This window comes from Megascapheus bottae, chromosome 29, assembly GCF_031878675.1.
Source record: "Megascapheus bottae isolate mThoBot1 chromosome 29, mThoBot2.hap1, whole genome shotgun sequence".
NCBI classification, from domain to species: domain Eukaryota; kingdom Metazoa; phylum Chordata; class Mammalia; order Rodentia; family Geomyidae; genus Megascapheus; species Megascapheus bottae.
The window spans coordinates 4,962,778-4,989,091 of NC_143537.1; the positions used below are offsets into that span (position 1 = coordinate 4,962,778).

General features: G+C 41.5%; 1 protein-coding gene across 1 annotated transcript in view; it reads left to right on the plus strand.

Moving 5' to 3' along the window:
• The window catches only part of Gabrb2 (gamma-aminobutyric acid type A receptor subunit beta2), a 110,727-nt gene that overhangs the window by 50,110 nt on the left and 34,303 nt on the right, over positions 1-26,314 (plus strand). Inside the window, exon 5 of the mRNA XM_090321079.1 lies at positions 6,664-6,746. Within this exon, the coding sequence (XP_090177205.1) occupies positions 6,664-6,746 (83 nt within the window). The remainder of the gene's footprint in view (positions 1-6,663; positions 6,747-26,314) is intronic.

A 26,314-nucleotide genomic window follows, 5' to 3' on the forward strand; every position in this document is an offset into this window, starting at 1 on the left:
ACTGGACTTGCAAAATTGTAACCATTGCTCTGTTTTCCTCCCCTTGTTTCATCTTTCCGTAAGAACATGAATTATTGTAATTGACAGCCACAGTGGGGCTGATAAAAGTTAGAGCCAATTCGTTGACTTTCAGCTATATTTTAATCCAGGAGCTCAATACTTTGCTCAAATACATTGACCAAATTATGATAAAGTTCCAAATTTAGCTTTTGAATATATGCATTATCCAACTTGATACTTAGACCACTTTACACTCCCTAATGACAGAGAAGAAACCTGGATGTCAAAGAAGAAAGAATGGGAAGATGTAGACAAGCGTAAAGAACAAGCTGAGAGATTTAATGTACAACATGACCGTTGTAGTTGATAAAATTATATTATTGGCTTTTGGTGACTAAGTAGATTTTTTTGGTAGCTAAGTAGATTTTAGCTGCTCTTGTAACATACACATGCATAACCACAAAGTAAATAAGAGGTACTTAAGATCATCTAATACATCCATCATATCATATTATAAACCTGAAATATGTCAGTACAATGTAAAAAATTGAGAATTATCTGTCTTTCTCTCATTTCCCTGTGTTTCAGAGATGACAAATGTTTAGTAATTATTAATCCATCTATTTTCCTCCTAGGTAAAGATACTCTCACAGGTTTTGGGGTGGAGGAAAGACATGGAGGCCAATGAGAAAAGAAATGTACAATCAGTTGTGGCACAGTGCATCTTCATAATTACTCCATAAGTAATTGTTCATTATAGTGCTGCCACCATGAATGTCTTACCAAATGAGAGACTCGAGTCTGAGAATTACCACCAGCACAAAAGTCAAATCCAGTTCTCTGAGAATCCATTCCATTAATAATTACCTGACAGAAACCTATCTCCCCTCAGCCCTTGACTTCATTAAGCAGGTATTTAAATACCTCACTGTTTCTACACAGTATTACAACGCTTTAGATGTGTAATTACATTTAGTGTCTTCTGAAATTAGTGCCCGCTTTATTAAGCTAAGACCCAGTACAAGTCAAATTAGTAAAGGCGTGCTGAGCAGCAAGAGATTGGAGCACTGGTTTCAGTTGTTGTATCTTAAAGGTATTGATGGCCAAAGATTCCTCTTTGGTCTACCACACAAAATGTGAACAGCCACTCATCACTCTCCCAGGCCCATGACCTAGGTAGAGCTGTTAATTACACCTTTCAGTCCAGCTCCTGCTTGTCCAGGGGTCAACAGAGCTCAACCCTCTATGCAGAAAGCAATGAATTACCACATACATACTCATGCCTAGTAATGTACAACTCAATTATGAGGGCATTTTGCCCTCTTTAAAGAAAATTGTCATTTTTAAGACCAGCAGAGACAGAAGCACCCAAAAAGTCTGAAAGTAGGATAGAGAACCAAGAGAAATATACTCAAGGCAGCTGTTCTTTCACATGGGGACTTCCTTCTATGCCCAACCCTGTTCCCATCCCCCACACTGGACAGAATGAAATTACACATATGAAAATACTGACACCATCTATTAATCACTTTCCGTTTTCTCCCAGAGACAGGGTGTGGTTTTTCTGACCATAATGTCTTAATGACTCCTATGGTAAAGTGGGTACCACTTCTAACATATTCTGGCTCTTTTTTTGAGCCTTTTACTTGTTCCTGGGGACTCTGTAATGAGCCCTGATTTCTCTTTAATTCTGCTTTAGTTAGCTAAGCTTCTTTCTAACCAAAGATCATTTGGGCAAAATGAGATTTTTTTTTCCTTTTTGTCTTGTGTTATTTTTTTTTGGTACAACTTGTATTGGAGTGTTTGGGAAGGATCATTTTGGTCAAATGGAGTTTTTAAACCTGACTTCTAATTTTTTATCTCACCTGAGTATCCACTCCTGAACCTCAGGAGTGGAGAACTTCTATAGATCCCATCCCTACGTGCCAGAAAAGAGCTTCTCTTGTCACTTTGTGGTGCACTCTCATACTCATGCTTCCAAATCAGTAACTACTCAGGACTCCAGCTCCTTTTTTGTAATAGCAACTCTTCTTTATATATATTGGTTCAAGGTCACCCAGCGAGAGGCACAGTTAAGCCCCAAGCCCAAGACTGCATAATTCCCGGGCTTATTTCTGTGTTTCTGGGCCTGGGGGCCTGAGAGATTGACCTTGGGTGAGCACACATCATCCTTGGCCCTGACACCATCACGAGTGAGCTCAATAGACACCCCTGTATCTGTTTCTCTCTTCTCTTCCTTGAGCGTTTCCTTTCAAATGATTTCCCTGTTCAAAATTTCTAAAAGAACGATTGGCCTACCATCTCAAAGATTCTTGATATCACAGTTACCCTTTAGAGTGAGCCTGCCAATTCTTAACAGCAATTCGGAGAATCCCAGTTTACATACATCCCTGTATAACGTTAGAAGAAAAATAAGCTGTCAAAGCAAAGATAACACTGCATTTTTCCCCATGAAAAATGTAGGCTGTGTCCTTAACACAGTATATTGACATCCATCCTTGAGAGTTTCAGGATTACATGTAAATGTGGAGCTAATAAGAGAGAAATAGAGTAAAATTGTTATCTCAAGTCAGAGAGGATATTCCAGACATAAAAGGAGTATAAAAGACAAACATAAATAAATGATAGATAGCTCTGATGAAAAATGTACCAAGAACTCTAAATAAGAGAAACAGTCTCCAGACTGAAGTACACAGAAGAGTGAGTGGACCATCATTTCCAACCCATGTCCCATGCACTGACTCCATGCATCAGAACTAAAGTGCTCCCTGCAGAGAACAACACAACAGCAAAATAGAGTGAATACAGGCAGTACGTAGAGCTGGTGCAGACTAAAGCAGGCAGGAGAAGTGGCAGAAGATGAAGCACAGACAAAAATGAAACACCTTCATTATGGAAATAAGAACCTATCAGAGCGAGAAGAAATAAAATTCACTACTCCTGCAAGTCAACGTTGAGTCATTTCACTGTACACTCACTTTAAATCATGCTATCCAAATAGCCTTTTACTATGTTTTAAGTGTGTAGCCAGGAAAACTTTCTCACAGTCTTTATTCTTCTTAGGCTGCATAATATTCTTATATATCTCTGGTTTCCAAATAAAGTTCTAAGAGTGGAATTTCAGGTGTAAGTTTGTCAATCCAGTGAATTTCACTTACTTGTATCAGCTTACCTGCCACAAAATCTGCACCGTGTTGCAATCCCACCAGAAACACAGGCGAGAGGCATTTGCCAGCAGAACCCATAGTATTGATTATTGCCATTTTTAAAATTTAGTGCTGTTTAAGTGAGCAATAATCATGGTTTAATTTATACTTGTAATACAAAAGTGTGGTTTCTGCTGTTAAATGATGTCCCACGTAGGTGCTTTCTATTTTAGGTAAATTACTTCACTGGTAAATAGGAAAAATAGCATTTACATGATACTCTTTTACCCTTTGATATAAAAGTGACAGAAAGGCCTGAGGACTGAGGTGTGTGAGGTTTTTTTTCTGGAATTATGGATGCCTTGGGCACCTTGTTTGGTGGTCCTCTAACGTGGCCTGCAGGGAAGGTCTGATGAGGATTTGGGGACAGTACTAAGAGCCCCGCCTCCAGGCTGGCCTTTATGGAGCTTTCATGTTGCAGACCGGTGTTTAGAAACATCTCTCCCTCTAATTCTGGAAAACATCTTGCTCTCTAATTCTGGAAAACCACCTCGAACATCGCGTAGAGCAGTGGTCGCAGGCCATCACCCGTTAGCAAATCTCTACACACCACTATTTCCAAGGGTAATCGCACTGTGAGGAAAGTGAAGAGAGCCTGTGGAGGAGGCTCCGGGCTCCTTACCTAGGGCGAGGGAGCAGGGGGCTGGGATGGACTGTGAGGAAGGAGATGGTCCATTTAAGGTACATGGGATATGCAATCCCTTACCCCAGCTTTCCAAGACAGAGGACCCACCACAAGTGGACGAGTCTGCATTCTTTACTTGTTCACTTCCCCCGGGTGGAAGAACCTTAGGTTTGAAATACATTTCTGTAATGTGTTCTATCCCACAGGATGCAGCTGGCATGCCAAAAATGGGACAGGGCTTTGAAGAGGAGCACTTAGAAAGAGACAGGCAGCCCCCTTCCAGCCCTCTCTTCCTCCTCCCCTCCCTCCCTCTCTTCTTCCGTCTCTTCTCCCATCCTGTCATGAGCATGTTGCCCTCAGCTCCTGGACTCCCACTCTTCAATTGAGAGAGGCCCTGCTCCCATTGGTCACCTCCACCCTGAAGCCAGAGAACTGGACTGAGAAGTGTAAACTGGTCTTCAAGGGCAGGGATAGGATCTGAGGGGCCAAGGAAGAGATCCAGCATTCGCTGTAGTTCTATTTTTAAGATAATACTTGGAAGGGATTTAGATGCAGCCAAAAGAGACCCAGCTGAGGTTGTAATTTAGTTTGTCGCAGGGTAGCTGTGAAGTGACCTCTGTGAGCTGTGTTTTTAATAATCTTCTTTAAAGACTAAAAGGACTTCAATCAAACTACTGAACTCAACCTACCTGGGTGTGTATAATGCATCACACACAGCAAAATAAAAGCATATATGGTTTAATGAATGTAATTTTTAAGAATATCCAGTATGTTGAGACATTGTTTTAAACTATGCAAAAACAATTATATGTGTATATATTATATATATATATATGTATATCCACAGCTCTTCATGGTATATCTTTCTAGTGTGTAGAGAGAGTCTGTCTTGAAGAAATTTCATGATGAAATCAGATCTCAGTTGTCAGGCGATGAATTTTAAAAGCAGAATGGCAATGTTTCCTCAGTGACTGAGACTCCCTGAAAGCATGATATAGAAAAAAAAAAGAGAGATCATTCCAATCCTGAGATAAATGTCGAATTTGTGGATGAGACCACCAGGAAAATAACTGAGAAGAGATGGGTTTGGTAGAGACTGATAACAGAACAATAACAGACTTAAATCAATGTATCTATTAATGTTTTTATTAAATAGAATTGATAGGTTCACAAAATGAGACCTTGTGACTGACTCTGGTTGGATTCCACAGGCCAGCTAGTTAAGGAAATGTTTTTAATCATAGTATCTGCATCGATTGAAAACACCCCGCAGAGTCCTTCAGTGGTCACAGCATCTTTGCAGAACATAAGGCTCCAGAAAATCCAGGAGTCACAGAAGGCCAAACAGCTGCAAGAAAGTACAAATAGCTCTAATCCGAAATGCATGGCTTAGCCAATGGCATATGATTGCTAGCAATCTTACTTTTTCTGGTGATTATAGTAGTGCATGTGACTCTATTTGAAGGCTTTAAAGGAGGTGGTTTTTTTTTTTTTACTACAATCATGCAGGAATATTGGAGAATTTAATTTAAGTAGGAGACCCATGTAGAGGTATATTAAGAAGGTAGAATGGGAAAAAATGAGAAGAATAAAGTCAGGGAGAATATTGAGTGGACTGCATTGGAAAGAGGCTTGTGGTTGCTTGTCTGGGTTGGGCTAATCTACATAATTGACTAAAACAGAATGAACAGCTGTGAAATACAGTATTTGGATGTGTGGGTAAAACAAATTACAAACTATGCAAGGTCACAGAACATGGAATGTATTTTCATAGGATTATAGAATTCTTAAGCTTGTTTGGGATATAAGAAATCAGCCAATCTTGCAGAGATACTAAATTTACTTTGTCAAGGTCATCTACCTGCTTACATGATACCAGTTAAATAAAATCACAACTCAGTGCTACCACTCAAGGTGTCTCTTGGCACAGACCATTCTACCTTCCTGTACTTCAGTGTTCTAATCTGGGCAATGAAATTGATAATTCGGTTAAATAAGATAATACATGTAGTCACCAGTGGCTCATGTGTATAATCCTAACTATTCAAAAAGCTGAGCTTCGAGGGTCACAGTTTGAATCCAGCCTGGGCAGACATGTCTATGAAACTGTTATCTCCAGTTAACTAGTAAAAAGTGGAAGTGCAGATGTGGCTTAAATGGTAGAGTGCAGGCCTTAAACGCAGGAGCCAAGTGAGAGTTCAAGGCCCTGAGTTCAATCCCCAATTCTGGAACAAAAAGAAAGAAAAAGGAAAGGAAGGGAGGAGAGTGGAGAGGAGTAGGGTGGGAGGCAGGAAGGGAGGAAGGGAGGGAGAAAGAGAAAAGGAAGAAAAAAAAAGAAAAACAGATAATACTCTGCAGTAACACTAGATAGTATATCAAATTTATTAGTAAACAGTCTATTATTAGGTGTTTGCTAATACACTATTAAGAAAAACTGTGCAAATGAAAGATCACAGCTATTATTTATACAAAGATTAGATATTAAAGTCTTGAGGAAGGAAGGAGAAAACAAATTAAGGGAAGAGGAACATTATGTGTCAGGATTCTTAGTGTGTGAATCCTCAGTCTACCTCCCACTGTGCCAGGACCCAGAGAAACCTGAGAACTGCGTGTCTAGCCCACATTCGTGGGAGATCTGGACACTGGGCGTGAATAGACCACACTTTGGGAAACACTGATTGAACCCCTTCTCTTTATTTACAAATCTGCAGGAGCCTTGTGAGGGGAAGTGCGGGTACCTATTAAAAATAAATCCGTGAACTGCTATTAAAAAACCAACGTCAACTCCAGGCACAGATCTGCTCACCACACACATCTTTTTTTTTCCCCTAGAATCACAACCACGGCTGCCTGCATGATGGACCTGAGACGGTATCCTCTGGATGAACAAAACTGCACACTGGAAATCGAGAGCTGTAAGTGTGTGTGAGGAGCCAGGCAGGCTGGAGTCTGCGTCAGGGTCTCCTTGGCAGAGGCCTTCCATGCTGGCTCTTGTCCACAGCAAGTCTTGCCAAAGTTCTTTTAGAGCCAGGAGATTATGGGAAATTTTGATATTGATTTTGTTTGAAGCTACCATGATCAAGGAGTAATGCCTGTATTCATACTGAAGGCCATGCTAGGAGTAGGATTGTGTGTGTGTGTGTGTGTGTGTGTGTGTGTGTGTGTGTATGTGCATGCGAGCCCATTACTGGATTTAATGCACCGACCTGTTTGTTTAGCAGGGTTGCTGCTTTTCTGGGCTCTGGTTTTAGCTTCCCTGTTGACAAGTCAGTCAGCAAGTGTTGGTTTCCTAGCATATCTCTGTTTCCAGGTCACCCAGGAGGGAGCCGGTGGTAGGAGACCATTTCAGATCTTCTTTTCCTGTCAGTCCTTCCGCATGCTTTCCCTCCTGGTCCCACCCAGTGAATGGACTGGAAACCGATGGTTGTCCAGGCTCTGTTGTTGAGCATGAGGAGCTGGGCGGCTGTAAGAGCCTTTGTGAGGAATTTTCTGTATATCAGGCTTCATCCCTTGCAGTCTCTGCTCTGAGCAGAAATACAGCATTTATGACACACTGTGGGTGTTTTTGCCAATTTCAAAAGATAGCTTCTAGGGACTAATTAATTTTGCATGGATTTCTGAAGAAACCACATACCCTGCTCCACAGCATCATTATTTTTAAATTAGATCTGTGCCTTGCAGAACTACTTGATGAATTGGCTCCATAGGATTTCAATGATTCATTTTATGTAAATATCTTTCGGATAACATTTCATGTTTGGCTGGCTTCGCTTACAGAACAACTTATGGCACAGTACTCTCCAAGGCCCAAGTTCTTTGGCAGTTTCAAATCATTGACCTAATGATAGGTTTATTAATTACTTTTTGATGATCTGTACGTGGTGCACAGTGGTGTTTCATTTGAACACGTCTCTGTGTGAGTGGAGTGCGACTTAATCAGACTCATCCCTTCTTTTGTTCTCTTCTTTCCCAATTCCCCCTCTCCCCTCCACCACGTTCACACACATTCATTGAGTATTATGACGCTCACCCAACATTCTTCTCCTACTCTGCAGAGTATATTTCTGGGTACCACTAATGAAGTTTCTTGTGTTGGGAGAGCACTTATAGAGCTTTGCAGGTGAAATTTTACTAGAGTGTTAAGTGTTCCTAGATGTACATGAATGAAGTCCTGTCACAGTCACTCTCCATCGGAAAGTCTCATCCTCCTGTTCTGGGGAGGACACAGCCTTTTGATTGTAGAGAACTCAAGACTGGGGACATAACACCCCAGTGTGTCATGGTGTCATTAAACTAGGATCTTGACATGAATAGTAACATGATTCCTCTTCGTGTTTTACACGGGTTGTTTTTTAGTTGAGCTATTCTGAGACTCTCAGGACATAGTCCTATTTCTGTCTATCTATAACTAGAGAAACAGATTCAAAAAGATAATGCGGTTTGTCTGAGACCACCCAGCCCTTTAGTGGCAGAATAAACTGCCGTGGTAGCTGAATGTTGACCTTTCCTAGGACAGACACAGACTGTGGAGAAACCAGATGGTCAGACTTGTGTTTTAATTCCCCGTTCTATAAAATCAGAAAAATATCCTGTTCTTAAGGGGAATCTACATTCTGTGTTCATTAAGCATATAGAGCAGAGAACAAATTGTTGTTATGGGGAATGAAATTTGATATTTCATTCATGGCATTCAGAGTTTGTTATTATAAATACTTGACTGATTAAACATATGAAAATAAGCTCAAAATTCATCTTCTATCCTTTAAACAGGGAATCCCAGTTGTTTAACATTCCATTTCCTTTTTTACCTTCTTTGTATATATTTTTTCATATATAACAGGTTTTAATTACTCTAAAAATATCATTTTCTCTATCTACTTCTTACCTCTCTGCAAGTCGTAGGCCTCTCTGACTGACCTCTCTCATTCTGCCCTTTTCTTCTTTCTTTCTTTCCTTCTCTCAGTTCTCTCTCGTCCTCTTCCCTCTCTCATGTAAAAAAAGACCAAAGGGGATACTGAATCTTGAATTCTTGTCAACATTTTGTCAGTAAATAAGTCAGTTCAATATCAGAGAAGATAGCAAAACTGCTTGCTTGATGGCTGGAACTGGTGAAACAGGAAGAAGGGATTCACTGCTCATTTGTTAATTTAATCATTCGAGAATTTCCTTATTCTATAAGTATTTCTTTAGCTCTAATTATTCGCCAGGCATCATAATAAAGTTTTGAAATATAATGAGAACAACACACCATATTCTTTCTCTCTTTCATTCTGATGATTAATAGGTATAACTTAAACAAATCCATGAATAAAACAATTGCATCAGTGAAAAAAAATGCTGCCAAGATAAAGTGATTCATCCACTAAGACCTTAAACTACTTAGAGCGAGCCTTGCAACCCACCTTGAGGTTTGTGTGTGGTCAGTATGCACTGTATTTACTGCATTACTTCCCTTGAATGGAGATGGATGGAGCTGCCCTGTGCAGTTAATGGGATTTGCAGAATTAAATAGGCCCTGGTAATATTGCTCACTGTGCAGGCCACGAAGCCTAATGGCCAAACCAGAGAATCCATTCTGAGGTGCTTCCAATTCCAACCAGGCCTCGTAAAATAGCATTGACCGCATAATTCCTGTGATCTCTGCGGTCAGAGGCAGCCCGTCAAGATCTGCGCATGTGACGTGCATGTGAGGTGACCCGGGAGTGGGCGTCATTGCTCCCCAGGCCATCCCTCCCTCCTAGAGTGATCCAGCCAGTGCCAGCAGTGTGAAACCAGATTCATACCTTTAGCGACTAGCTTCAGAATCCAAAGATGAAGGGGAAAGACCGTCTGTGATAATCCACTCATGGGTCTGTTATCTACCCCTTCCAGGAATCAAGAAGGCGGCCACCTGCTGCTCAGATAATGGGGCCCACGTCCTCGTGGGCCTGTGACTGGGCTGGTTCAAAGATCTCTGTTACTGTGTACTTGAATTCCAGCTTAGAAGGCGTGGTTATTGGTAGAATCATGCGTGCGTTTCCTTTATTCCACACTTTCATTCCTAAAGCATTTCATTCAAGAGGTCGGCAGAGATTTCTTCCTGCGAGTACTGGGGTATGGAGTATAGACTGAGCCCAGCAATGAGTTCAGGATAACCGGAGACAGGTTATACTAGGTAATATTTCAGTAAACGTAACGGGAACATTTTCAAGGGCTTAGGTGTAATAAGACAGTGTGTTTTTCTGCAAAAAAAAAGAAGCCAGAGGGATCATGGAGTATGTCAGTGTACCAGCAACAGAGGGTGTGAACAGGAGGGGCTCGCTGAAAGGTGATACTGTGGTGATACAGTAGTATGGCTGTGATTTGGTGAGATGGTGATGATGTGGTGATATGGTGGTGATGTGGTGATAAGGTGATGATATGGTGTGGTGATGATATGGTGGTATGGTGATGAAGGCTTTTTAAAAATTTAAATAAGCCTAGGTTGAAGTCAACTGGACAGGTGATACAGCTCCTGCCAGCTACAGTTTCTCAGCCATAGTATTGCCACCTTTACAAGTAATAAGGTAAACAAGATGTAGATGTTTTGTGCAGTGCTCGGTAGTGGTGTTTCTATAAGTAGCAGCTCTGATCATTATAGTACTATCATTATCAAATTACACTGGCATATGGTGCCCAATTAGAGTCACATGTTTTCAGAGGAGCATTCACTCATCAGAACAGCCAAACCAAAAAGTGGATGTTGTAAACACAGTGGAGAAGCAGAAGAAACTGGACTCAGGTGTGGAAGGCCCATTTGCCTTGAGGAAGGGACATTCACAGGACAGCAATGTTCAGCTAGCAATGGAATTTCCTCTTAAGAGAGCAGCCGTGTTCCCTAAGGGAAGAGCTAGACTAAGAGTAAAAGATGGGGGGAGACTGAAAAGTTTAAAAAGCAGAAAGAGAAAAACTCATGCCAGGGAAAAGCAGATGGGTTGCTGTGCACTGTAAAACCATGTTCTAGGAGCAAAGACCTTCTTTCATTGGGAGAATGGTAAGAGTAGAGCATTCTTAAGTAGTTGTGGGTTGAAGCTTACTTAGTACCAATAAAAATGGGAAACTTTAATCAAAGGACAATTAGACAAGTGCTAGATTTTGTGAGGTTGCAACACCTATATGCATATACCACCAGAGTAATGTTATTAGAAAAATGATGAAAATCACAGCCCTGCCAAGATTTAACTTGAACATTCTGTGTGTGTGTGTGTGTGTGTGTGTGTGTGTGTGTGTGTGTGTGTTGCTGAAGGTCTTATCTAGCAAAATAATTGCTTTTCTCAAATTTACACAGGATAAGATCCTAAATGGTTTCCTATTTTTCTAAATAATCTTCACTCCATTCCTGCCCCTCATCTTTGGTTTTCTGATCCCAGGCACTGGCCATGAGCTTTTGTGCTCAAGGCTAATGCTCTCTCACTTGAGCCACTGCTCCTTTTCTATCTTCTTGCTGGTTAATTGGAGATACGACACTTCTCATACAACCCCTAATTAGACTTCCAGCCTGGAAACACAGCGAACTATGATCTTCAGATCTCTGCCGCCTGAGTCACTAGAAGTACTTGCTTCAGCCACTGGCACCCAACTCTTTTCTTAAGGCCCAACAGAAGTCGTCTGCACGCATCTACCCTGTCATGGGATGAAAGGGTGGTGGTATCAAGTAATAACACTCGCAAGAATTTTAGATGATCTTTGGAATGACTTCTTTGAATTTCGATTTCTTACTGTCTTGTGCACAGAGGCTTCTGGCTGACGTGTCAGTGTCTGAGCACCATGCGTTTTGACAACCGCCGCCCCATGAACCACTCCCCCTATCGTTTTAATTAGAGAAATACGCCTGTGAAACTCTGGTGATGCCTGATGTAATTATTTATCAAGGAAAAGGCAAATAGCATTGCAAAAGCTCCACAGAGTCTCTGAATGAAAGTTTAATTTGCCTCACTCTCCTAGTTGGATCGTTTCTAGAATTGCAGCTCATGTGATAGGAGTGGGGTTTTATGGGCTCACCCTTGCTGTGTGGAGAATTCTTGCTGGCATGTGATGGTGGTTTAACAGCCATTCATTCCCGGTGAGCATGGATGAGGACGGGGCGTGCGCGTAGAATTCCTACCTTCACCGATGACTGGATGGAAGACTGCGATCCCTTCAAATCTTCCATTATTGAAGAATAAGGCTGGTGCTTTACCACTTGAGCCACAACTCCACTTCCAGACTTTTGTGGTTAACTAAACATAAGCGTCCCAAAGACTTTTCTTCCTGGTCTGGCTTTGAACTGAAATTCTCAGATTTCAGTTTCCCGAGTAGAGCTGATTTTTTTTTTTGCAAGGAGGAGGGGTGGGGGAGGGGGAGGGGATTGAGAAGCAGGGCAGTCCTGGGGCTTTCTTGAACTCTGGGCTTTGAGGCTCAAGCCAAGCTCTACTTCAGACTTTTTAGTATTTAATTCAAGACAAGGGTCTCAGGTGCTTTCCTCTTCTCAACCTCCTGAGTGGCTAGGGTTTCAGGTGTGAACCACAGGCACGAGACACCATCCTGCTGAAATCTTATTTTCCATTCATATTTTTACTGTCTTTTTTATATTCTCTATTTTCTCCTTCTGAGAATCCCAGTCCATAGTTATTGAGACTTCTACACTTATCTATCATGAATCTGGAAGACTTTGGTCTTCTAGATTACTAACATTTCTTGAAAACGAATTTGAAAGTCGGTGGATCTGTTTGTACTCTGTGAAACTGATGCCTAACTTTGTGAATCTTCACACCCACCCTTGCTGCGCTGTGTTGGTTTGTTTTTCTCCTTTGTGGGGCTTGAACTCAGGGTCCGGGTCCTGTCCCTGAGCTCTTTGCGCTCAAGGCTAGCGCTCTCTCACTTTGAGCCACAGCTCCACTCTGGTTTTCTCACGGTTCATTGCAGAGAAGAGTCTCATGGACTTTCCTTCCTGGGCTGGCTTTGAACCACGGTTCTCAGATCTCAGCCTCCTGAGTAGCTAGGATGTCAGGCGTGAGCCACCGGCGTCCCGCTGCACAGTTGATTTTTATGATTCCAAATGCAGGCTTGTGGAGTCCATCATTTCAGAAGCTGCCCAGGTGGCTGCAGGCATCACCCACACTGGGCATGCCTGCGCCCTCACTGGAGTGGGGATCGGCCTGCGGGAAGGCCCATGGCAGCCTCAGGCGGCCAGGCTCCACCCCCTGGCTCAGCAGACTAGCCAAGGCCTGGGAATCTGCATTCCTAGCAAGTTCAGGGACAGACAAATGCCCCCAGTGCAAGGACCACGCTGGAAAAGACCCAGCTCTAGGAAACAGCAGCCGCACCCCCTTGGCGGAGGCCAGCAGCTCGGCTTTCCAGGCGAGGGCTCTGCGTGCTTGCTTCCTTCCTCCACTTGGGGTGGTGTGATGGTTTGTTTTCTTGGTAGTGCGTTTGTGTCCTACTTTTTATACTGAAAAAAGAAAAAAACTTTTTTTTCTGTCCCAGGGCTCTCATGCCTTGCTGTTTTCTAGTGCTTGTGTAGACTTATTGCTTATTGTTTACAATCCGCCATCTTTAACGAATGCCTTCTTCCACATGTATAACCATGAACTCCAGATTTCCAAACTTCAAAAAGCATACCTCAGACATTTCTCCATCATATAAGTGGCAGTTTCTACCTCTTATTCTACATTTGCATAAACCATAATTTGCTTTTAACCTTTGGCCACTGGTAGAACCTAAGTACTTGTTATTGTGTTGTTCTTTTGTTTTACCTAATAGCTAATTGGTTTATGGTTCATGCTTTGTCATTAAATATATTCATGATTTTATATATTATATTTCTTTGCATTCTATTTAACAATCACCAAACTACAAAAGGAGCCAGGAGTACCTTAGAATTTGAATATAACTATTTTCATATTTGCAAAAGAAATCATTTGCTTAGTCCCAGGTGGGAAACAAAAAAGCAGAGATGCATATGTCCCCATGTTTGGGGGGACACAAACTGCTGCACCAATTTCAGTCTACTTTTAGTGAAAACCTTAGGTACTTTCTGTGAATTGTTCTATGGCCATGTTGATGTAGCTCTGTCTACCTAAGTATTTGTACTTTTCTGGATACTTACTATGTACCAAACACCTTACAGTCACCAGCAACTGATTGAATATACCACCCCCACCCCCTGCAAGAACTAGAGCAGGCACAGAGCTAATGGGGAGGAGTCAAGATTCAATCCCACATCTCTCTAGGGGACTTGTTCTTAGCATACCATCAACCTGTATCTAAAACTGTGCCACCAGGGTGACAAAATCACAAAACTACAGATGGTGGTCAGCAAGCTGTTCAATCACTCCAGGGACTGGAGGGGGTCTCAGTTGGTGCAGTGCAAGCCAGGGGATGAAAGCGTCAAGTTCTGAGTCTGAGTCTTAGGATCAGACCAAAAGAAAGAAGAGAAGAAAGGGGGAGTAGGGAGGAAGGGAGAGAGAGGGAAGGAAAGGAGGGAGGGAGGGAGGGAGGGTGGGAGGAAGGGAAGGATGGGAAAGAAAAAAAAAGAAAAGAATGAAGGACCTGGGCTTTGTTAGTCTGCAAATCCTAGTATTGTTATATCTCAGAAGGCTGAAGAAATCTCTTAAATCATTGCTAGTCCATTTGTTTCTCCATCTTTATTTCATAAAAAGAAAATAAAAAAGATTTAATTCTCACCAAAATAAAGCCACTCTCATTGTTCGATTAATTGATTTCAAATGTTCCCTTTCACCACCAATGGAGATAAATATTGACCATGGCTATGATTTCTGGAGTCTATTGTTTATACTTAAAGCTCTGACATAAAGTACCATTTGAGTATACATTTAATCAAGCTCACTGCCAAGTGGGGAATGTTCGTGGACAGAAATGGGGAAAATACATTAAGGAAGGCTTTAAGTTGAGTAATGATGCTGTTGTGAATTGTAATTGTGTCAGGATTGTTCATGTATAAGCAAAAGACAAACAGTATGATAAACTGCTTATAGATGCAGAAGTTATTTGACTGCCTTCTCAATTAACCTTTCCCCATACCATTTTCATAGAAATCATGATAACAGGATATAAATTTATTTTTAAAACGCTAAAAGTTTTTAATTAGCATCTGCTAGTTTGTGAAAGGACTGGCCATGGTATCATTTGCCTGCGTGTAATTGTACCCCGATCAAACTCACCCCTTCTGTGGCTTTCTCCACTGCTAAAACAGTTTCAACAAGTGTCCTTGTCTATTTTGATATGTGCAAATAAAGTCCTGTATTCACTCCCCATCACTGATCTGCTCCTGCTCAGCAGAACTGTTTCACGTTCCTGCCATCCATTCACTCTTTTTAGTGCATATTAATTGTACCAAGTCATTTCGTCATTGTACTGCTAGTGTGCATGTACACTATTTTAATCAGAATATCCTTCCTTTTGCTTTCTCTTTATGTAGAGCATGTTTCTAACTATGGAACTGCTCGGGGCATTTACAATTCTACATGAAGAGTGTGTGGAGTGGGATAGATTCAATATATTAACAATGAACAGAGATTAGCAAAAATATTCCTGAATGCTTAAAGACATTTTTAGGTTGTAAAGACCTATATTCAATGTCATAGGAGTCATAGTACCAAGAGAGAGGGGATGTTTGGCCCTCAGGCCAAGTCCCAATCATTTGGTATAGAATGGAACAGACCCAGAATGCAAACCATATCCCATTTTCCATGGTGAAGCTGATGTTATAAATACACAAGGGGTCCCTAGGAAGGATGTTAAAATAGGCAAATTGCCAATTCTTAGTGCTTTGTTTTAGTCCCAGCCCTCACCTAGAACATTCAAGAGACCCCTCACAGCAGCCAGCCCCACACTACAGATGGGAAAACCAAATGTGAGAAACATCACATGGCATCTAGATGGAATTAACTCCATCCTGAAAGCCTTATTGCAAAATCTAGTCACTTTTGAAAGACTTTTACCCAGTTTTATTCAGTTATAACTGGTAAATAAAATTGAAAAATACATACTGCACAATATGTGGTATTTTGATGGCTGTGTACATAGTGAAGTGACAATCCCAAACTCAGAAGCTGATAATTCAATCCGAATGCAGGTGTTCATTCATTTCTCTAGTCAGTTAAAACAATGTAGGTTCTAAACTGTATACTAATGCTGATTCTGGAAATCATGGAAATTTTTCAAAGAAAATATCTTTAATTGAGAAAAAGATTCTTTCGTGATATTTAAAGTCCCAGCAGTCCAGGATCCAAGTCCAGGAGGAGCTGTTGAGTTCAGTTGTCTTTATACTTTCCTTACAGTTCATCCACACTGCCACTTTCTGGATTCAGTTTCTGATAGTTTGTGTTTTTTGGTTGCCAACTATTATTTGTGTGCCTGAAACTAAAAAAAAAAAATGTAACCAGTTTCTGAAACACTGTATCCTCCATAGAACATGATTGTTTAAAAATCTTACTCAAAGGAAGCTTTTTATTTTGCTTTATGGGATATAGAGAGATTATAAAAGAAAATCTATTTCTCTATGCTTTCTCTTGATATTCTCAGCCACAAATGCCTCAGACAAGATATATTAATAGTAATTATATTTTTGTAAACCACATTGAGTTGGGGGGGGACCTTCCTCTCATTGATTGCACCTGTGTGAGCAGAGCCAGCCCAGCACCCCTGCAGCTATAGTCCTGAGAAAGACATCACAGGATTTTGAACAACCTTCAGGACACCTACCGGCAGTTCTCTTTGTCCACAATCTATTTCCTTCCCATTCTCCTGAAAATCCACAGTCACCATTCTCACGTCTTAGCAAAGATTAGCCAATGTTGTCCTGTCTTGACTCAGATTATTATGATTATAATGGTCATTTCCACAAGCCGCAGGGGATGGTTGTAAATAGCGTCACGTAGACTTTCTGTGAAGGTCTTCCATCAAATTTTTGCATTTAAATGAAGCCACAGAAATGATGTTTGAGCAGAGCGAGCTAACCCCTATCGGTAAGAGAATCTTTATGAGAGTGGAGAATTTGCATTTCAGTTAGAATGATGCTTTGTTTCAACCTGAGAAATTATTTTCTATTCAACTTAACGCTTCCTCTAATCCCTGTTTCCCAGGATAATACCTTGGTAATTAAAGAAACTAAATGCAAGTTGTTTTGCAAGGAATATAGCCTACTACCATTTCTTCAATATTGCACATTTTAAAGAAAACCAAACTTTTGTCTTGTTAATTTGACCCCTTGCTCTCGCAAAAAGAGGGGTGTGGTTTGCCATTTTAGAACATATGCTCTTGCTTGACAGAGTTAGTAGAAGTAAACTTGTCAAATGCCAAAGTATAGAGTATTAAAATTACAGCAAAATGTCAGGAGAAGAGGGGAAAGCGGTGAGTTTAAGAAAAGTCTGTCACAAAGATTGCATTGCATATTTCTTCCTGACTTCGAGTGGCAGATGGAAGCTTAAAAATATAACCTAATGATGTGTCTTTATGGTAAGAAGTTTATGTAACCTAATTGCCATAAAACTGTCATTGCTGGTTGATTTGTGAGAGTAATAAAATAGGTGTCCTTAGAACTTAGCTGGCATGAGTTCTGTCCAACACCACTGACAGCCCCTGAGTCATAAATTTTCTATTTTTGCACATGGCTAAATAGAATATTTTAAACCCTTTTCCTTGGCATATTATATGGATGCAAGAACCAGGGTTCAGTTGAGACACTATGGAGGCTTTCTGTAATAGGAGGCGCTCAGATGTACAGGACTGGGAAGAAAGAAGGACGTGGAGATGAGTGATAAAAAGCCTAGCCACTTGTAAGAAGTTCAGCTCTCGGGTTCCGAGTATGCTTTAAAGACTTTTCTTCTGAGGTGGCCATCTGTGGACAGAGTGCTGCAAGGGGACGATAATTCCTTTGTGTTCGTCACCCAATTTTCTTCTGTCCCTGGGCCACCTACTGCTAGATCACCTTGAACGAGACTGAGTTGATGTTGGTCTCTTGGCTGAGAATTCAGATTTCGCCAGCTTTTCCTGTTTAAGAATCCAACCCAGAATGGGTATTACATTACAATGTCTTCCTAGAACTGGAGTTCCTTCATCTTTGTTTCATGACCTTGACACTTTAGAAGACGGTTGGCCAATCTCAGATTACCCAAAATCTTTTCATGGTTAGACTGGTCCAATCAAAATCCTTGGTGTACTTCCTTGAGAAAGTGGATGAAATCCAACAGCACTAACTCAAAAGAGCTAACTGGTTAGCATTTACTGTGTACTTAATTTGATCATGAAATGGACAATATAATAAAACTATTCTAATCATTTCTTCATTTAAACATGGCCTATTAGTTTGATGTTGGACAATTCATTTTCTCAAAAGGAAAATAATACAAACTAACATTTGACAGTTAGTGTGGCTTACTGTGTATTGCCTATTTTTCTTGGTCAAACAATTCTAGGGTATAGATATTAGTGTTATCATACTCTTGTAGCTGAGGACATTTATTCTTATCCTTAAGTGGTTGTACAAAGGAGTTTACCTTCAACAAAAGTTTATGAACACAATGCACAGTTTCTAGTTAAACCTTAAAAATTTAGTTCCAGCAGGTGTGCTGGCACACGCTTCCAGTCCCCTTACTCAGGAGGCAGAAGCAAAGGAACAAGAGTCCCACACTAGCCTGGTCTAGAGTGAGTTCAAAGTCAGTTTAGCCTACATCTCAGGAAAAAATTAAAAAAATAGGGTTGAGCATATAATTCAATTGTTAGAGCTCTTGACTAAAATGTTCTGGGTCCAGCTCCAACTCCCAGGACTCAGAATAGAGACAGACAGACAGACAGACAGACATTCCTGTGTGATTTTGTCTTCTCGGCAAGGAACCCATGGGGAAAAAAAGTATTGTCCTACATGTTGATTTATTTTGGGCAAAACTTCTTCACAAAAAGATTTCTTTAATCGATAGTGTTCAATATATATGCCCCAGTGACTTCTTTTGTTGATGGTGGCTGTGGTTTGAACTTACGGGCTGGGTGCTGTCTTTGAGCCTCTTTTATCTGAGGGCTAGAGCTCTCCCACGTCAGCCATAGTGCCACTTCTGGTTTTTGAGTGGTTAATTGGGGAAAAGAGTCTCACAAGGACTTTTCTGCCCCAGCTGGCTTCAAACCAGGACCCTCAGGTCTCAGCCTCCTGAGTAGCTAGGATAATAGGTGTGAGCCACCGAGCCAGGCCCAAACGACTTCTTAATCCCTCTTTCTTCCTATCTGCTTCTTAGTTCTGTTCCCCTTCTTTCATCCCTACCCCTACTTCTCCCTCTGCCTCTCTGCTCCTCACTTTGATTCTCTCCTTCTCTCCGTCCTTCCTTTCCTTTCTCTTTCACACACATGCACATGCAATCCCACACACACTCATATGCACACACAGAGGCACGCTATCTATCTGAAAATACAATACTGTGAGATCTATGTAGGATTAGACTTCTGCAAAAATAATTCTCCTTCATTATTGACATTTCTCATGCTGCCACTTTGAGACATCATACTTTTAACAGTTCAACAGAATAAAGCATTTCAGGAGTATTTTTAGAAGATTAATGATCTACAGTTTTGACATGATGAACCATCTTAAGTTCAAATCCAGTGTTACACCTACTAAACCAAACCATTTGGCTAGCCCCCAGCCCTCAGCTTGGAGGCTTCCAGTACTCCTTACACTGGTAAGAAAGTGAAGTGAATTGAGACTTGCATATTCTCTAGTTCAACAATCCAATTTTACAGATAAGTAATCAATATTTTCCAGGTCGTTGACCTGGGTAATGACAGAACCAAGGCTAATATGTCTCTGCTATAAGTCATTTTCTCCTTGATAGCTTGCGATTGTGGGGGGCAGAAATGAGTGGGGTATAAATACTTTCCATTATATTTGCTCTCTGCTATATCAGTATTATATGTGCTTTTATTTGTATTTTCCCCAAGACAAGAATGAGCAAAAATATTACATTTTGGGATATACTAGTTAATCAACATATTTCAATTGAAGACTAATTGGACTGTAGTTTGGACCTGGCTAAAGATTTGGTTAACTAATAAACTATGCACTATATCATTAGAAGTAGAACTATTTTTAAAGCCTAAAATATTGTCTGCTTTGATAATGTTTTTGTGACCCCAGAGTTTTTAATTGCATAATGGCAAATGCATCTTCCTGTATCCATCTTCTAGAAGTAAAATTAATCAAGACTATTATATATTTCCATCAGGCATTTTTGTGCCCACAGGCTATGGTGCTTAGAACAAAAAGTCATCATCCTTTAGCAAATTATCTCTCTTAGTGATTTAAAATCGAGGGTCAGCTGTGAATAACAAACCTGCAGAAGCACAGACTCTGAACCATTATTTTGACACATGGACCACATGAATGGGCTATGAATTGGTAACAATCACCCTATTGATTAACTAGAGTTCACTTTTATATATGGGGAAAATGCAGAGCACTGTACCCCTGTCTTTTATTTTGTTGCATATTAGCTTAAAATTACTGCAGTGACTTAAACTGGGGATTTCTATGTAAAACTTGTCTAGATGTCACCATTGCTCTCTAAAGAATTCTGTAAGTTAGAAACCCAAAGTGTATTTCAATCCATATTTTAACTTTTTGTCATCTGACTAGTAGAAACGATTTCCAGTTTCTCTACAGTTTTCTTTTCTTCTTTAACCATTAGCGAATTTGAGTATCTCTTCAGGAACTTAGATGAGATTGTTGTTACTATTTCTAGCAGTTTGGGGGCCATGGCTATGTTATTTTTGTTTACATGTGTCTCTCTTTTATAGTTGAGCAATGTAATCTTCTGTCATTCATTTATAAGACTTTCAGATTGTTGAAGTCAGCCTATCATGTAGTATGTGGTGAATTTCAGTATTAAGAAGTTGTATTTTGATCTTTCGGTGTATTTTGAGCTTTTCTGGGGGGTTTTTGGGGGGGAGTTTTATTATATCCAATAATAATCCTGTATATTTCCTTCCAATAGATTGGTGTAACTCCATGTTTCATAACAAGCAGAACTTGTAGCTTTTTTTGGCAGGGGCCACCGTGTCAGCTTTCCTAGGGTGTGAGAGAAACGAAGCCTGCACACTAGTACTGGCCTAAAGATAAAGGACTTGACAGTCTCACTGTAGCAACACTGTCTTGTATCTGGGCACCAGGCTAGTTTTATATTTCTGCATTTTGACTGTTTCACTGTAGAGACAACTGGATAATATTGGAAATCATTTAAGTGGTTCCTGGGGCATACAGTGAGGGCCCCTTAGATCAGGAGATTTCTATGAGAGAAATCATGTCACTATTTAAAGTGTTGGCAGAGATCACAGGCTGAGCTCAATCTCTCCAGGCCACTTAGGAACCTCAGATGTGTGGAGAGGGTGATCATACCCACCCCAAACAACCTGAGCCGCTCGCCTCGTGGGCATTTCATCTGAACTCTGTGGGCATACACACACAAGAGCAGAGCGGAGACAAGTTGAGTGGAAACTGCATGAGAAATGGGCTGGAATTCGGGGTTCCACTGTCCTTCTGACTATGGATGTGCCATATTGCATGCCACACCTCACACACTCACACTCACACTCACAGTCAGAGGGTACAGTCGGTAACCGGTATTAAAACCTAGCGTGTGACAAGCGCTGTCCCAAATGTCCTGAATATTTATCTTACCTCGTTCTCATAGAATTGTACACTAGAGACCGTTACTTTGTTTGGCAGGTGAGTAAACAGGTGCATAGATGGGTCTGTAAGCCACAGAGGATGACAGGAGGAGGAGGAGGAGGAGGAGGAGGAGGAGGAGGAGGAGGAGGAGGAGGAGGAAGGCAGTCTGAATGTGGACAGGCTGCCCGCACCTCCTAGCAACTCCACACCTGTCACGGGAGACACGGGCGCAGCGTACACTGGTTGTCAGAATAGCTTTGCAGTCTTCATCCTGTTTAAGGGTTCTCGTCCTGTGCTGCATCCCCCAGGGTTCATTTTCACATCCTGGTATTGTAAACGGAGAACTGAGGCGGGGAAAGTTTAAGCTTCCAGAGCCGGGCGCAGTGGCTCACGCCTGTCATCCTCACTACTCAGGAGGCTGAGATCTGAATATCATGGTTCAAAGCCAGCCCTGGCACTAAAGAACTTGGGACTCTTATCTCCAGGTAATCAATAGGAAATGGGAAGAGGGGCTGTGACTCAAGGGTAGGGCAGAAGCCTTGAACTGAAGAGCTCAGGGACAGCGCCCAGGCCCCAGGATACACACACAAAAAAAGCTGCCAGAATGTTTAGTGCCAGGGTTCAGAATGTCAGTATGGAGGTTTGGCCATTGCTGTGGTGATAATTCCACCCACACCTTCCAAGGACTACAGCAAGAGCTATGTTGGAACAGAAGTAAAAGTTAACAATGATTTAAAAATTGAAGTGGCAAAGCAGTAGTACACCTGGAGACTCTCTTTGCTTATTATCCTTTTTCCTTCTCCTTTCTTTCTGGAAAGTATCAGTGAAGAACTGAGATTATAGATGTGTTTATCACTCATTTGTATAATGTCTGTGCTCCCATTAAAGTAGCAGTAGAACAGGGACCTCATTTATATTGCCCATTAGCATGGAGCATTGCACAGAGAAAATGATCAATTAATATTTGACTTTATAAAGGAATACTGCTTTCCTCACCTGTGAATACACTGTATGTTAAACCACAGAATGCTAAAAAGCCAAGGCAGAAATAATTAGATGAGATGATTCTATGGAGGTAGGAACAATTAGAACACAGCGCATTATCATGAGAGGAAAAAAAAAAGAAAAACTCACTGTTGACAGAGAAATGTTTGCGGGAGATTTTGCAGAAGATGCTTGAAAGATCATTGCTGTATTACAAGGGAATTAGAGTGTGTGGAGTCGTTAGAGGCGTGGGTAATTTGGCAGGGACTTTTATGGGGAGTGGAAAGGAATTCTCATCCCAGATTTCATGACAGGACTTCTGGATTCATCAAGATTAAAGATCAGATGGATCTGGTGCTTTCTGGAAGAGGCCAGGAGTGGCCAGCCAGCCAGCAGATCCAGCTACAGCTAGGGAGTACAGATTGTGTGGAGGAAGAAGACAGAGGGTCCCGGGTGGACGGCTCCTTTGAAGGGTTGGTTCAGAATAGTCATGGAGGGTACGACCTCATTCTTACAGCCCAGCCCCACACAGGGAGAAGCCGCTCCCCCCTCCCTACCCCACAGCCCCCCACCCGCAGCCCTCCGCCTGGGCATAATACCGCACAGAACGGCACAGGGAATGCCACCAGTGTGAGGTGAGGCTGCATGGCCGGGGCAGAGTCTGTCTGCCGGTGAGCACTGGAGGAGTGTGTGCAGAAGGAAGGCTCTTGTCTCATCTCGTCCCTGGGCTGTGACACACTGTCTTCAGAGTCCAGTGAGTTATTCCAGATGAGGAATCACTAATTGCTGAGGTCATCTCACACTCCATCCAAAACAGGAACTCCTCCCAGTCCCGCCTCCTGGCCGGGAAGTACTCGGTAGAAGAGGGAATGGAGGAAACTGAGGCCGCAGCGCCAACCCTGGGCAGCTTCCCGGGTCCCTGCAGCTGCTGGGCCCCAGCTCTGGCCCTGTACCCCCAGTGCGCACGCTCAGCCACTTGTAACACATTCAGGAAAACCACATGTGCATGGAAATTTATCTTTAAGAATGAATTTCCCGTTTAGTTCTATGGCAGCCTTTGTAATCTAGGTGTTCCACCTCTTTAATTACCTAAAGGATCTCGCATTGGGAGAAACATAATTCTGACCTTTATCAGAATTCCTAAAGTACTATGTACATCGTCTCCCGGGGCAAATAATACTTAATTTTGCACGTATGACAAATGTTGCAATCTTTTGCTCTAAGTCTTACTCCGAAACGCTGTTATCTAGACAGCAAAGTCTAGTTCTTCAACCTCATGCTCTTTTGCCCTGCTGGAACTTGAACCCAGGCCTCACTTGTATTGAGCCAGAACCCATCCTTTACTTTGTTTTTTTTTTTTTTAACAAAACAGCTCCTTTCCCTACAAGGGAATTGTCTGAACATCAAGTTAAATGAATCCGCCTTGCTCCTGAGCTAATAATGCTCACTGGCAGGTGCCATGTGGCTCCATTCTCACCTCCAGCACCAGGAGCTGGGGCTGTTTACAAACGCAGTCAGGTACAGAGTGGGTTCAGTTGGCTCCTAAACAGATATTTACACATGTCATCACAAAGGAGGAAGATAAAGGTGATTTGTGAAGTCTGGAATTTAGCTAAACTATCATGAAGGTGACCTGGTTTTCCTGAAATAATACAACTGCATTTTGGTGCCCAGGCAATAGAGCAGAGCAGCAGTGATAAATTGAGTTCCCAAAGATGTAAAGTATTGTGGAGGAAAAGGTAGTTATTATAGAAATGTGGAATAACGCTGACTTGATTCTAATAGTGATGGATTCTGTTTCAAAAAATGTATTTGAATGTGTGGTTGTTGAACCACTTGTATTAAAATGCTCTGAAATGTTTTCTGAAAATATAGACTTCTGGGCCAACTCTCGGGCTTAATAATTCCAGTTTTGGAAGGAGAACCCAAAGCAGTAAATGTAAGGAAAAGCACATACATCAGTTACAAAGGCACTGTGAGAGAGCTGAGAAAGGATGCGAATTTTAAGTGCCATTCGTCTCTTCAAGATGCCTCCTGTATTCCAGTATGTCACATTTTCTATCTGGGAAGAATGCAGACATCTCTTCACACACTGGCACAAGTGACGGACGGTTGTCCCCAGAGTTAGCTACTCTAGAGCTCCACATGCACCTGCAGATGTGTTTAAGCTTAGGCCACAACTGAGCCCGAGGAGTGAGGCTCTCTACTCTCACAGCCTGAGTCAGAGGAGGTCATTGGAGGTGACAGACAGCAAAAACTTGTTAAATGGATATCAGAATTAATGTAAGAAGTCTTCCCTATATTCATAAAATATTGATTCATCGTCTCAAATACCTGAGCACTTAGAAGAGATGAATTCATATAACAGGAATAAAATGAAATTTGAGAATGTATTATCTGAAATATCTTAATAGGGGACATCTTGTAGATACAGTATTCTGTAACTTTTGAAGTGTTTACAATTAGAAGTGTGCTTTTCACAAAACAAACTCCTTAAACTCAGGAAGTTCACACACTCGACTGTGGGGCTTGCTGTGGGACACAATGCAGGCAGGTCTGCAGCTGGTTATGAGCTCCAGAGAGCAAAACCAGTGCCCAGGCTTGTATCATCCACCATTCTGGTTTTGCTTGGGGCTGTATTGTCTTGCCTTATTTAAATGATTCTAATGGGTTTATAAGTTAAATGCTTCTTTTGCTGACACCAGCAACCAGAGACTTTGCCCATTCCTGTTAAGGCTCTCTGTCTTCTGCACTTAATAGTGTGGGTGCCTGGAGAGATGATGCACGTATGTGTACATGTGTCATGAAAAACTGTGAATTGTTGGCTTCTTCTTAAAAAAAAATAGCATCTGACGGGTTGAACCAGAAATAACCAGTTACAAAAACCATGTGTATGCCTCTAGAATTGTTTGTTTAGTATGTATGTGTTTGTGTGTGGTGGTGTGTGTGTGTGTGTGTGTGTGTGTGTGTGTGTGTGTGTGTATGCATTTCAATGCAGCTCTCTTGCTTTTAGCTCCGTACATAGACTAGAAGTAGCTTCACTGGGAATATTTAATTGTAGGTAATGATATAGAAATACTGGCTTCTCTCAGCCAGTTCACACTGCAACTGCACACTCAAGACTGAAGGTTTTTGCTCTCATGATGTGTACAAACAGCACGTACTGAACATTTACCAAATTCTCCTCATTACTTAAGCTTCCTTCTTTCTGATTCTCCTTATCCTTTCAGTTTGTAGATGAGGAAGCACTGTTTTTAAGAGCTTTAAATACATTTTGAAAAAGTGTGTAAAGCCACTAAGCCTGTTGGCTCATCTAGGCAATTTTGCAATTCCCAGAAATCTTAGCTTTGCAAACGTAAGGAATGGTAAAAATTCAAACCAAAGCCCGGGTGAGAAAATTTGACTGGTTCCCGCGCCTAAATATATGAGAGGTACTAGTTGAAAATGTGTTGACAGTTGTAATGCTATCTTCAGACAAATGATGAGTGGAAGAGGGTTAGTGACAGAGATCCACCTGCAGAACCTGCATTCCGTGTAGGAAAGTAACTTTTACGAGTTGTGTGAGTGGTTCACAGCTTTAACAAAGGGCATTTTGTTAGGAGAAACATGCATGGTGGCATTTCCATTCCTCTCCACCATATACAACATAGCGGAGATGCAGTGAGTCAATGCAATACTGGGCACATTCCTGGAACGCTGCGTGAATTGCACTCCAGCTGGGTCTAAAGCAGTTCTTGCACATTTCCCTTCATTGGGCATCTCCTCGACAGCACTGCTTTGTTTTCTTTTGGGAAAACCTTCACGTAGTTAAAGAGCAGGACACGTCCT